The sequence below is a fragment of the Saimiri boliviensis genome, chromosome 3 (genome assembly GCF_048565385.1).
Source record: "Saimiri boliviensis isolate mSaiBol1 chromosome 3, mSaiBol1.pri, whole genome shotgun sequence".
Classification (NCBI taxonomy): Eukaryota; Metazoa; Chordata; class Mammalia; order Primates; family Cebidae; genus Saimiri; species Saimiri boliviensis.
In genome coordinates this window covers 6,712,186-6,726,634 of record NC_133451.1, presented here as the reverse complement: position 1 = coordinate 6,726,634, position 14,449 = coordinate 6,712,186, and the positions used below count along the sequence as shown (strand labels likewise).

Genomic DNA, 14,449 nt, shown 5'->3' with positions numbered 1-14,449 from the left:
TGTGCATCAAATACTCTGTTGGGGAAACAGGGTAGAATAATATTTGTCTTTATCATTATAACAAATTCACTTTCAGATCCCATTGAACATTGCTTTAATCCTGTATCATTCAGAATTTAGTTTTTAAAGAGGATCAATAGCCTGAGACTGAGTATAAAATTCCCACTTAATCTTTTACCCTCTATAATGGGAGTATGGGTCCCTTATTCGAAATGCTTGGGACCAGAAATGTTTCAGATTTGAGGATTTTTGGATTTTGGAATATCTGCATATACATGATGAAATATCTTGATGATGAAACCAATTCTAAACATGAAATTCATTTATGTTGCACATACACCTTATACATATAGCAGAAAGGTAATTTTATACAATATTTTAAATAATTTCGTGCATAAAACCAAAGTCCATGTACATTGGAACCAGAAAGCAAAGGTCTCACTGTCACAGCCACCCAAGTGGACAGTCTGGGGTTGTTTGGTGATACCATCATTCCTGACTATGAATTTGTTTATTTATTTATTTAGCCATCCTGGTGCCTGGGCAGTGTTGTTTCACTGTGTGTTTTTCTTCCTCTTATAAATATGCTCTTTTTAAGTGTAAATACAAGATCCACCATTAAACTTTTATCAATCCTATTTAAATTTCCAATTTTTCTTATTTCAAACATTTTGGAGTTTAATTTATATATCATGAACCTCACCCATTTTTAGTAAGTTTGCTGAGTTGTGGAACCATCATTATAATCTGTCTTAGAACACATTCCTCACCCAGTAAGATCCCTCATGTTCATTTACAGCTAATCTCCATTCCAACTAGTTTCCATCAGCCACTAACCTACTCTCTGTGTCTATAGATATGGCTATTCTGGATATTTCATAGAAATGGAAGCATACAATATGAGGTCTTTTGTGGCTAGCTCCTATCATTTAGCATAATGTTTCTGACGTCCAGAAATGTTACTGATACTGTAGTATATATCAATATTTCACACCTTCTTATTGTTGAATCACATTGTGTTATATAGATAGGCCACGTTTATCCATTCACCAACTGATGAACATTTGGGCTTTTCCCATTTGTTGACTATTAAAATGCTGCTATGAGCATTCATGTACAAGTTTTTATATACGTATGTCTTTTCACTGCTCTTGGGTAGATCCTTAGGAGTAGAATTACAGAGTTCGTAAGTGTACTTATGTCTGACTTTTTAAGAAACTACCAAACCATTTATCAAAGTGGCTGTACCACTTTACAGTCCTATCAGAATGACAGTACCCATTCCTCCACATGCTAGCCAACATTTACTATTGTCTGGGGTTTTCTTAGTCATTCTAGTGGATGAGAATTTCTATCTAGTTGTAATTGTACTGTGGTCCTCTGATGATCAATGAGGTTGAACACTTTTTCACATATTTGTTAGTCTTTTAATTTTCCTGTTTTTGAACTATTCTTTTAAGTTTTTGCCCATTTTTAATTGAGTTATTTTTCACATGGTTTTATAGTTGTTTTTATAATCTGCACAAAAGCTCTTTGTGGTATAGGTATTAAATATCTCTTCTCCCATTTTGTAATTTGCCTTGTCTCTCTTTTATTGGTGCCTTTTCATGTCCAATGTACAGCTCTCTCTGAATAGTATATTTATGTAAACAGTGTATTGTGTCCTGCTTCAGAAATATTTACCATGTCCCAAGATCATGAAAATAGTCTGTTTTCTACTAGTAGCTTTATTGTTTTACTTTTTACATGTAGGTTTATGGACCACTTTGAATTAATCTTTGTGGAGAGTAAGATACAGACTTCATACTATACACACACACACACACACACACACACACACACACATATACAGGGTATGTACATATATACACATACACATTATATAGTGTGTATATATGTATATGTACATTATATAGTGTGTATGTGTCTATATATACACACATACACACTATATGTATGTGTGTATATATATATGTGTGTATTTATAGACACAAACACACTATATAGTATTTTTTTGCACATACGTGTAGATGTACTTCTGGACTCTTCTGTTCCACTGACCTGTCTCTCTAACCTTCAGCCTTACCGTCTTGATTACTGTAGCTTTGTAATAAAGTTTGCTATAGGTTACATGAGACCTCCAATTTTTTTCTTCTTCAAGATTGCCATTCCACAACTTTTCAATTTTTACATCAAATTTAGAATCTGCTTGCCAATGTCTGCCTTTTAAAAATCTGCTGGGGACCAGACACAGTGGCTCACATCTGTAATCCCAGCACTTTGGGAGGCCGAGGCAGGCGGATCACTTGAGATCAGGAGTTTGAGACCAGTCTGGCCAACACGTAGAAAATGAAATCTATTACAAATACAAATACAAAAAAAAAAAAAATAGCCAGGCATGGTGGTGGGTATTTGTAAATCCCAGCATTCCAGCCTAGGCAACAGAGCAAGACTCTGTTTAAAAAAAAAAAAAAAAGTCTGCTGAGATTTTGGTAAGAGATAGCACTGAATCTGTAGAACAATCATGGAAAAACTGATATCTATACTAAGTTTTCTAATCGATGAAAATGGTATCCCTTTCCATTGATTTAGATCTCCTTAAATTTTTCTCAGCAATGTTTTATAGTTTTCAGGGGAGACATCTTACACAACTTACATTAGATTTATTCCTAGGTATTTGAATTTTTTGGTGCTCTACTGTAAATTATATTTTTTAAAATTTCATTTTCTACTTGTTCACTGCTAACATATTGAAACAATTTATTTTTGTGTATGTACCTTGTATATATAGACATTGATAAATTCACTTATTAATTCTAATAGTTTGTAGGGTTGTGACATGTTCTGAATGTATCCCACAAAAATTCGTATGTTGAAACTTATCACCAATATGTTAGTACTAAGAGTTAGGGCCTTTAAGAGGTGATTAATTCATGAGGGCAAAGCCTTTATGAAGGAGGTTAGCGACCTTATAAGAGAAATATGAGCCGCCTGCCTCTCTTCTGTCATTCCATTCCTTCTGCCATGTGAGGACATGGCACTCAAGGCACCGTCTGAGAAGCAGAAACTGGGCCCTTGCCAGATACTGAACTTGCCAGTGCCTGGATCTTGGACTTCCCAACCTTCAGAATGTTAAGAAATAAATTCCTATTATATACAAATTACCCAGTCTGTGTTATTTTGCTATAGCAACAGTAATGAACTAAAACAGGTCTCTTAGATTTTCTACATCACAACCATAGCACCTGCAAATAATGAGTTTTCCTTGTTTTCTCCATCTTTAGAACTCTTATTTTATTGCCTTTTGTATTTGACATCCTGGCCAGTGCTATGTCGAATAGAAGTGGTGATAGTGAACATCTTCTTTGATCTTGAACTTAGGTGGGAAATGTTCAATATTTTATCATTATGTATATTTCTTGTAATAGATTTTTGATAGAATCATTTATCATATTAGAGAAATTCCATTCTATTCCTGGTTTTCTGAGAGTTTATATCATGAAGATGAATTTTATCAACAGATTTTTCTGCATCTATTAAGATGACCATATGATTTTTTTCTTTTATCCTATTATTATGTTGAATTATATTCACTGATTTTAGAATATTAAGCCAATCTTTGTATTCTCAGAATAAACACAGCTGGGTTATGACTTATTGGCCTTTCTAAAATTTCTGGATTTGATATGTTAATATCTTGCTCGTATTCTTGTATCTACGTTCATAACAGGTAATCCAAAAGTTTCCTTATCTTGTAATGTGATTGGTTTTGAAATCAGAGTTACACTGGCTTCATGAGTTAGTCAAAATATGTTTCTATTTCTCTATTTTCTGGAAGAGTTTGGCTAGAATTAGTTTTATTTCTTCCTAAAATACTTAAAAGAATTTACTTGTGAAGCCATCTAGGTCTGGGCCTTTCTTCGTAGGAAAAGATATAGGACTACTTAGATTTTCTATTTGTTGTAGTGTCCGTTTTGGTACATTGTGCTTATTCGGGAAATGTGTTCATTTTATCGAGGTTTCAAGTTTATGGGCATATGCTGTTTCCAGTGGTTTTATTGTCTGTAGGCGCTGTGGTATTTCCCACTTTACATTTTTGATATTGGTAACTTACTGTCTCTGTTTTGCTTTATCAATATTGTTAAATGTTTGCCAATTCATCGATTTTAATTAACTCTTGAATTTGTTAATTTTCTTTATTGATTTTATTTCAGTGTTCCTTGCTCTTTAAAATTTCCTTCCTTCTACTCTCTGGAGTTTAATTTGCTGTTTCTTTATTGAGATGGAAGCATGGATGCTTGATTTTCAGCATTTCTTCTTTTTGTCTAAAACATGTTTTGCTCTAAGGACTAATTACAACCCACAAAGTTTGAAATGTGGTCTATTTTGATAGAAGGATGTCACGTCCACAGTATTCTACAGTTGTGGAATTGAGTGCTCTGTCAGGTAAGTTCACGTTGGTTAATTGCATTGGTGAAATCTTGCAAATCTTTATTCATTTTTTTGTCTGTGTTCTACTGCTTGCTGAAAGAAGTGTGTTTGTCCCCAGCTATGACTGTGGATTTGTCTGCTTCTTTTGATAGTTTTTTCTTTTATTCATTTTGAGGTTTTGTTTATTGAATGCATTCCCACCGAATTGACCCTTTATTATTAAGTACTGTCCCTTTGTGTCTTTAGTATCACTTCTTGCCTTAGAGCCTTTGACATTAATACAGCCAGACCAGCTGTGCTTTGGGGAAGGGTTTGTACAGTGTATCTCTCCCCATCCTCTTATGCTCAATGCCACCATGTCCTCATAATTAAGATGTCTCTCTCGTAAATATCACCGTTACTGTTTGATCCAGTCTGAAAATCTCAGATTACTTTACTTCTTAGCCTTCTGCCCCACACAGCTTCAAAGTGTGACAAATGCCCTGAGGGGCAGACTCCTCATGTGTTCCCGGCTGGCCCCCTCCCTTTGTCTCCTACGTCCAGTGAGAGCATGGGAGGTGTCACTCTGCCTTTCCAGCTGGGCTCACCGGCCTCCCCCATCACTCCAGAACTCGGGCAGGTCTCCTGTGCCACAAGCTGGCCTAGGCGGAGCTCCTCTGGTTTCCATGGTTTCATGCCCACCCTGAGATGGCAAAAAGTCCTACTCATCTCTCCTAGGACATCCAATCTTCAGCCCACACCCAGAATCCACAGATGCCCCCAGGGAAGAAAGCAGCTGGCAACTCTCAGGCTACCTAGGCAGGGCTCTTTCCCCTTCCCATTGGAATTTTAGCTCATCCACACTCCGCAGATCTCCAGTACCTTTCCAAACAGGACTATTTGCAATTTATATTTTTCCCTTGTTGTTGCAGCCAATTGGCCGGGCTCTTACCTGGAAGGTGGAAGTCTGCTCCTGGATGATGAAGTAAATGAATCAATAAATGCCCGGCACTTAGATTTGCGATCACGATGCTTTCGCAACAACCCTGGCTAGTCACTAAGCTCCTTTGACAAATGGGGAAACTGTTCTTTGAGCTGTTTCCCTGCAGCCCCAAAGCCTCCTTACCACACCCAAGACGGTAGGGACGTAGCTGGGGCCCCAGTGGTTTGAATAATGCCTGGAGCCCAGCGGGTCCTCGGAGTTGGGCATTTCCCCCATGTGTGCAGAGAGGGAAGGCTGCGAGCTCGCACGCTGGCTGGGGAGGGGGCGGCACGTACCAGCCTGCGGATGTCGCGCTCGCACTCGCGCTTGATGCGGTGCACCTCGTCTTGGTGCGCCTGGTAGGCAGCGCGCAGGTCGGCGGCCTTGGTCTTGTCGGCCTGCATGCAGTTGCTGAGCGCCTCCTCCGCCTGCTTGCGCGCGGCCTTGAGCTCCAGGATCTCCTGCTGCAGCCGCAGGCGCTCTCCATCGAAGGCCCTGCGCGCCTCCTCGCGCGCCTCGGTCAGCAGCGCCGTCTTGACCTTGTCGGCCGCGCCATCGCGCAGCACATTCAGCGTGGCCTGCAGCCGCTGCAGCTCGCCCTCCTTGATCTTGGCTGTGCGCGCCGCCTCCTGCTCGTGCTGCCGGATGAGCCCCTCGCGCAGCGCCTGCAGCTCCTTGGTCTTCTCCTCGTGCAGCTTGGCCTTGAGTTCGGAAATGTAGGCCGTGTGCCGTCGCTGCTCCTGCTCGCGCTCCAGCTTCGCCTCCTGCAGCCGCTCGCGCAGTTTGCCCACCTGCAGCCAGAGCGGCGAGAGAGCCGGTCAGGATCAGGGTCAGGGTCACACCTGGGGGAGCTGGCCATAGCCTCCCCGTGCCCCAGAGACCCACCTGGGCCCACGTTCCCAAGGATTCCCTCTTCCACAATGCCCTGCAGGCCTTACTTTCCTGCCAGCGCCACCTAGAATCTCTCCTGCTAGTTTCCTGAGGTTTTCCCTGGCGGTGGAAACCCTCTGAAGATGTTGGAAGGCATTCAAGCCTTTGACATCTGTTCCAGGTCGCAGATATATAAGGAAGGACAATTGCTAAATCACAGAACACACCCTGCAGAAACCGTCACCAAGACCCAAACGATTTTAAACCAGAAATGCATGTCCAGGGCCCCAGGCATGGACTCCGGAGTTGGAGAAGACAGACCAGGCATCTAGGTATTGGGGGGCAGTGGGTGGGGGCACCATTCTTGTTGAGCAGGGTCCTGAGATGGGCTGGGGGCACCAATGCATTATCCACATTGCCACATTAACCTTTCACAGTCTTGGAAAGGAGGTAGCACGCTCCACCCCTCAGCCCTCCCACTCCCCACCCCCACCCCCCTCCCCCCTCCCCCCCCCCCCCCCGCCACTTCTGTTTTATCATGAGGCAGCCAAGGCTCAGAGATGGTCTGGGTCCCTGCCTGGGGTGAGGGATGAGGCCCTGCTACTGCCAGGTGACCCACTCCGCCTTGAGCCTATCCATTTTTTCAGCAATTCAAAACGTTACTAATAAAATGTCCCAAGGGAGCGTGTTCTTAAAACACTTCAAAATGCTTTATTTAACTTTTTTGTTTCAAATATCACTCAACACATTCCACAGGAACGCTTGACAAGCTGCTGTTTCCTGAATTCTGCCATCTCTGAAGACCTGAAATGAATTGCCTCTGATGGACAAGCTGCTTCCATGGAAAATGGCAACGTGTTCCCCCAGACCACACTGCTGCTAGCATAGTAACATGTTAACATGAACCTTAGGTGAGAAGTTTTCCAGTGACACCTGAGTATCGGTAAATCCTTACTTACAACAGCAGGGAGAGAAGCAAAGAAAACCAGCTCAAGGCAAATACACAAGACCAACATCTCCTTTCACCAGAGACAGTCATGGGAAGAAAGCCAGACGACCAGTCCACTCTCTGCCCACCTTACCCTGGTGGCAGCAATCAGCATCTTTTCCTAGTGGATTTAGTAGCAGCAAGCATTTAACATTAAGCATTTCACAGAATTGTCCTGGTTATAGACAAAATGTTTCTGGCTGTTCCCCCTCCTGTGAGGCAACACTGTCTTCAGTCTCTGGTCAATGCCGACAGTCTTCTGGGGTCAGCAGGGTCAGATCCAGTGAGATCCTAATCTGCTTTGATGAGCTGTGTTTCCCTGGGCAAATAGCTCTACCTCTGTGGTGGCTGATATTGTGGGTCAACTTGGCTGGGCACAGTGCCTAGTCATTCAGTCAAACACCAGTCCAGGTGTGGCTGTGAAGGTATATTTTAGAAAAGATGACCGTTCACATCAGTGGTTCGGGTGAAGCCCAGTGCCTTCCACAATGTAGGTGGGCCTCATCCAATCAGTTGAAGACTCTAAGAGAAAGACTGAGGTCCCCTGAGGGAGAAGGAACTCTGCCCCCAGACTGCTCCAGGACTCCAGGCTGCAAGATCAACCCTTGCTCAAATCTCCAGCCTGTTGGTCTGCCCTACATATTTCTGATTTGCCAGCCCCACAACTGCATAAGCCAATTCCTTAAAACAACCTCTCACTCCGTGTGTGTGTGTGTGTGTGTGTGTGTGTCAACCTATTGGTTCTGTTTCTCTGAAGAACCCTGACTACACAAACTTCCCGAGCTCCAGTTTCCTCTACTAGGAAACAGGGATGTCAATAGCGGCCCCTCAAAGGCCTGCTGGGAGGAGGAAGATGAGGCGACTGTGGGTGGATGAATGGAAGTCTGTTACTGTGGTTCTGACTTTGCATGTCAGTTGTGGGCAGCCCTCGAGAGACAGTCACAGGTGGAAAGGGAGTGAAGAACATGGAAGGCTGGGCAGAGGCCTATGCAGGGCAGCCCAGGGGGTCTACAGGATGCTTCCTGGGAGGGGCAGAGGTGCTGCTGAGGTTGGTGATGCAAGTGGGTAGGGCCGGCATGGTGACAGAGAGGCAGGGGCCTGGGGACAGGGCCTGCCTGGTCCCACCAGCTCTGCCCAAAGCTGCTGAGGGCCAAGCCCAGTGACATGACCTACATAATACAGGGAGCAGAGTGAGGCTGTGGTGGCCTCTGATGTACACGGAGCACTGTCCCCAACCACTGCATCCAGGTGAGCAGGCCAAAAAAAGCCCCAAGCACTTTAACCCCAGGTGCCTCCAAGCTATTCCCCAAGTATAGAGGCACCCACACCAACTGCTTTTCAGCACTTGGACTCTCTCAGCCGTAACACAAAGGCTGAGAGAGGGAGCATGCCCTAGGGGCAGAGTGGCTGGCATGAATTTATCTGAACCACCAGCACCACCCTCACTTGCCACTCCCACTCAGAGAGTGAGTCAGACTCGCCTCTTTCTATCCCCATCCTCATTCAGTCTGGCAGCGCTGGGTCTCCATGTCCAGGCCTGGCCACTTCCCCACTTTGTCCTTGCCTAAGCCACCTGCAGTAGTCCTCCCCACTACACCCTCCATGCTCAAAGCCCTCTAATCACATGGGTACACGTTAACTACTCTGAAACCATCATACATGTACAGTGTTGAACAAAGAAAGTGGATGGCAGATGGGAAGCCAGGTTTCCTACCTGGAGTGACAGCTTATAGACAAGCATGAGGAGTCTAAAGTGATCCATGTGGCAGTGGCTTAGTATCGGGGACATCTGTAAGAACTCATGTTTAACTTTGTATGAATATAGATGTCATATATGAAAATATTTACAGATATGTGTACATATGCAGGTCGGTATACATATATATTTCCTTGTTCTGGCTGCTGAGAGGGCCTAGAAGCAATGACACCCCAGCAGCAATGAGCATGCCTGGTGCTCAGATCTTGGTTTCTAATACCATTCTCCAATGAAAGGAACCAGGACTCCTTAGAGAAATTGCTGGGTCTAGGGCTGGGGTCGGCACTATACAGATGAGCCTGGGGCATTTTATAATGCCAGAAAATAAGGAAGTGCTCCAAGAAAACAAAACAAAACATAAAACTATCTCTGTGAAGCCTTGAGTTCTGCTTCCCCATGCACCATTTTCTAATGCAGTGTGCCCAGGGCTGCTATATTGCTGGTTTCCTGTGAGCCTCTGTACCCATCTGGCTTGAGGGCAGGGGCTATTTCTGAATTACTTCTAAACACTTCTCACTCAGCCCAGGCACAGAGCACGTATGCAGGGGGCTCGCTGATGAATAAACAGACACATTTACCACCCTCCCTCATCCTACAGAGTTCAACAGGGATGCTTTGCTAAAATGCCAGCACTTTTAATGGGACATTGATGGCGATTATGAGATCATATCAAAGTAACATTTCAATGCTTTGAAGTAACACTGCAAAGTTTGCATGTATGCTTTTTGTACCAGTCAATAAGCACATTGCTGAATTCTCAAGAGAACTGAAATTCTCCCAGAAGCCAGATGGGTAAAGCCAACCTGAAGGGGCCACTGGGATGGCTGGATTGAGAAAATAAGTAGCCAGGGTGCATCCAAGTGGAAATTGCCACACGTCCCAGAGGCAGGGAGGCAGCCTGGTAATGGGGAGGCACAGCCTGGGGTCTCCATGGGCCTGGCTTTCAACCCAGCACTACCACCTACTGTGCTGGCCTCGTGTGTGGAGCTAAACTGTGTCCCCCTGAAAATCACATGTTGAAGTGCTAACCCCCAGGACCTCAAGATTAATTGTGTTTGGAGACAGATCCTAATAAGGTCATTAGGGTGGGTCCTAATCCAATTTGCCTGGATTAGGCAATCTTTAGCAGAAGAAATATAGACATGGATACACACAGAGGAGAAAGCCCTGCAAAGATGCAGGGAGAAGGCAGCTGTCTCTAAGCCAAAGAGAGAGGCTTCAGAAGGAGCCAATCCTAACACTTGGATCTGCGGCTGCTAGCCTCCAGGACTGTGAGACAGCAAACGTCTGTTGTTTAAGCCGCTCCATCTGTGGAAATTGGTTATGGCAGCCCTGGCAAGCTAACACACCTGGGTAAGTCCCTGCCCTCTCCAACCCTTAGCTTATTCATCTGTAACATGGGGGAAGGTACACCTGACCTCTCAGGTCACTGCCAGGGTCATGACACCCTCTAAAGCACCTGGTGCTATCTGCACAGTGGTCATATAAATGTCACCCTGATGGTCATGTGAAAGTATGACAGGCAGCCTTGGGCCCTGTGTGTGACTGTCTCATTCATTCCTCAAACAACCCAAGAGGCAGACACATTAGAGGTCCCCATCTACAGATGGGAAAACTGAGGCAGAGGGTTACACAGCTTATAAGACCTCCAGGCCGGGTTGGTGGTGGAGACAGGATGGAGCCCAGGCAGTGTGATGTGAGTGAGCAGCTTTCCCTGTCACCACAGATACTTTTGCTACCTCCAGATATAGGCTCCCAGCCCCTATAGCCCCAGCCATTCAGCCCCAGCCCTGGAGGTGACCTGGGCTCTTGACCTAGCTAAAGGGTGAACAGGTTTGATACGCTCCATGGCTTAAACAGGCTGGATGTACTCAACCTGGAATTTTGAACACCTAGGGATGGAGACAGGTACATCTATCACCAAGTTCCAGAAGCTGAGGCCTCAGGTCCAGAACTCAGCCTCTGCTCTGTGTGGCCATCCTGAGCTGAGATTGGAGCCAGAACACAGGCCCCAGCCCCATCCCCACCTGGGAGCTGGATCTGGCCCATCACCCCATTGAAGGCCTTAGTCCCAGCTCAACAAGATAGAGACGCCTGCTGCAATAACCCAAGAAGCCTCCACCCATCACTCCAAGTGCTACAGCAGGAGCTGGAGGGCACCTTCAGGGCTTCAGGTAGACCCTCAACTGCTAGCCTGCATCTCCATCCCCTTTCTGTCTGTAGCCTGGCTGGTGACTCCTCTCTGGACTCATAGAGCCCTGGGCTTGTTCTGTCCTCAAGCCCACCCAAGTCAGAACCAGGCCACCAAACAGGACTGCAGCTGAGCCTGGGCACCAGATGTTGAGTGGGCTTTTTGTTATATCCATTAACCAGATCCTCATGACCATCTTAAACCAGGCAGCCATTATTATACCATAATAGCTGGTGTCAGATGAGAAGACAGAGGTTTCAGAGACTTTTAATCACCTGGCCAAGATCATGAGACCAGTCAGGGGACAAGCTGAGGCTTGAAGCCAGGTCTGCCTAGAAAGCCTGTGCTCCTCCCCTCTGTGACAGCCTGTGCTCTAATTAGACTCCCAGCATCCAACCAGGCACTGTCCTGACCAGCTCCTGACCAGCTCAAATCTGCCCTAGGAGGGAGGAAAGTAGCTCATGTGCCAGGGCCAGCTCTGTTCCAAGCTTTTTACCTAGTAGAGTCCTGAGTCCAGACCACAGCCCCATCGTGTCTGAAAAAGCACATACAAGGCTTACAAGACCTCAAGGCAGCATAAACCAAAAATAAAATTCGAAGCCTCCTGACCATCTGAACAGACAGACCCCTCCTTTCAGCCAAGGGCATTCCAAAGCTAACCTGAAAAACTAGTTCAGGCCATGATGGGAAGAGGGAAAGTCGGACATGCCTCCCTGTGCCCTCCTTCTCTTTTGAATTTAGGAAAAGCTGGTACTGTCATGACCCTGCTGAATTAAACTAGACTTAGCCTGAGGATGCCTTCATGCATAAGTTCCCATATAATGAACTGCAACCTAACTTAGCAGGCAAACTAACTGAAAGCCTGACTTAAGAGCATTTTAAACAAACAGCTGAGGCTCAGCCAATCACAGCAGCCGAGCATCAGTAAATCACAGGTGACCCGTGTATCGAGGGTCAAGCTGTAACCAGTCGAGTGGCCTCAGCACTTCTTCTGTTTTCTCTCCCCATAATGACTGCCACATGACCACATGCAGGTTCCTCTGAACCTGTTATGTTCTGGGAACTGCCCCATCCTCAAATTGTTCTTTGCTCAGTTAAACTCTGCTAAACTGAATTTGTCCAACATTTTTCTTTTAACATCCCCCATCTTGCAGGTAAGAGAAATCAAAGCATGGGGTGTTCAGCAGCTTGTCCAAGGTCACAGCAAGCACTGGTGGGGTCAGGACTCTTGCCCAGCAGTGTCTGTACTTCAAAGGGACAGGCCACAGGCCAGAAAGGTGAAGTGCCCACCCTTGGCTTCTGGAACAGGCTCTCCACACAGGCCCCAGGGACAACAGTACTCAGCTGCTGCTGAGCTGGCACCAACCCCGACCTTGCTCTTTTCCTGCTGGAACTCGATCTGAATGCTGGTCAGCTTGGCCCGCAGCTCCTCGTTGGCCATCTGCACCGGGTCCGTCTCCATCTCGGGCTTCTCGCCCTTGCTCCGGCCTTTCTTCGACATGCTTCCTCTTGGGTCAAGGTGCTGAGATCCTGCAGTTCACACACGTTCAGGCACGCCAGCCAGCAGGCGCGGCTACCAGCTCCACTGTGCTAACCAGTCGTGCAGGGCTCAGCTCGCCCTCCGAGGAAACCACCATCACTTGGGATCCTGAGGGAAGGAGGGAAACTGAGTTAGCAGAGAGACAAGAGTGGGGAGCTGGTGTCCCTGCCTAGGGCACCACGGGTCAGGCACCTGCCACTCCCAGGACTGACCTAGAGCCTCCTTGATGGGGGCTGCAGCAGAATCTCTTGGAGGTTCTTAAGGCGAGGAGTCCTGGGCCCACCCCTAGAGAATCTGATTTGCCTTTCTAACAAGCTCCCAGGTGAGGCTCCCAGGTGACCACACCTTGTCTGGTTTCAATCCATCCTGCTCCCATCAAGATGAGACCAGCCCATCTCAGCAGCCTGCAGACCATGGTCTGCCAATATCAATGAGCCTGAGTCTCCCAAGGTGCTTCTTCCAAAAAGCAGGGCTCTGACCCTCACCCAGAGCTCAACATGAGGAATGTGGTGAGCCAGAAAATCTGCACTTCCATCCACAGTCCCAGCAATTCTGGAGCAGGGTCTGAGTACCACACTTTGAGAAATGGGCTTTTCAATTTCAGAGGTTAGTGGTTCCCTTCCCTACTAGGTAGATGATGTCACTCAATGTTACAGATGAGGAAACTGAGACACACAGAGGTTGACTGCCAGTGATGTCACTCAGCTACTGAGAGAGGAAACAGTATGAACCTGATCAAGGTCCACAGCTGGAAGCAGGTGAGCCAGGACTGAGCCTAACCACCACCACGAGCTGCCTCGGAAAGCCACCTCTCTGCTCTCCCTTCCTGTCACACGTCTCCTGATCATTTTCCATCTCACAAACTGTAATTTACCTAGTTCTCATCTATGTCCCCTCCATGAGGATGGGTTCCCAGTAAGCAAGGCCCGGGTCTGCTCTGCCCCCACTGTATCCTCCATGCCTAGAAGAGAGGGCAGCACATAAGATGGTTTCCACCCGGATCCGCCAAGTGAGTCACTGAATGAATGAGTGAGTGAGTGACAGCAGGAGAGTCATGAGGTGCCCATCATGTACCAGGGCCTGTGGCAGGAGCAGGGAATCCCATCCCATCGTCCTTGGAACCGGTGAGAGAGTATTTTACTAAGCCCATTTTAGAGATGAGGAAATAAAGCACAGAGAGGTGAAGTAAGCTACCTAAGCCCACACAGCCCATGAGTGGTGGCGCTGGGATTAGATCAGCTAGGGAACAAATGCAGAGCGAGGAGGGAACACTCCAGCATTGAGGAATCTAACTTGGGAGGTTGGGCAGAAGGGACAAAATTGGCAAGGAAGGCCGCGAACAAGACTGCAGGAGGGAAAGCACCAGACAGGCTGCAGATCATGCGTCTAGAAGGAAGACGCCAATAGCGGGCAGTCCCGAAGAGGTCAAGGTGAGGACTTGAAGCTGGCCACTGGACTCGGCCGCCCGGAGTCCATGTGACCTCAGCCTGAGGGTGGGGCGTGCCGGAAGTACAGGGGTGCCCAGGAACGGTCTGGGTGGGGTCTCCACAATGCCAGTGCGTCCGCAAGGTGCAGATGCTCAGCGGCCATGAACTGAAGTCAGGCATGCCCTGCTAGCCCTGGGGCCCTGAGACATCTTTCCAAACTACAAAATCTGGGAGACAGTGATGGAGGCCACCTGCCTTCCTCCTGAACAGGAGAGAGCAGTGTTT

At 46.7% G+C, this 14,449-nt stretch overlaps 1 protein-coding gene across 4 annotated transcripts in view; it reads right to left on the bottom strand.

The window, feature by feature from the left end:
• Window positions 1-14,449, bottom strand: part of JAKMIP1 (janus kinase and microtubule interacting protein 1) — a 174,796-nt gene that overhangs the window by 73,568 nt on the left and 86,779 nt on the right. For all 4 annotated transcript variants that reach the window (XM_039468597.2, XM_074395872.1, XM_074395874.1 and 1 more), the window contains 2 exons: window positions 12,570-12,845; window positions 5,689-6,183 (listed from right to left, as the gene is read on the bottom strand). In XM_039468597.2, the coding sequence (XP_039324531.1) occupies window positions 5,689-6,183; window positions 12,570-12,698 (624 nt within the window). In that variant the 5' untranslated portion in view covers window positions 12,699-12,845. The remainder of the gene's footprint in view (window positions 1-5,688; window positions 6,184-12,569; window positions 12,846-14,449) is intronic.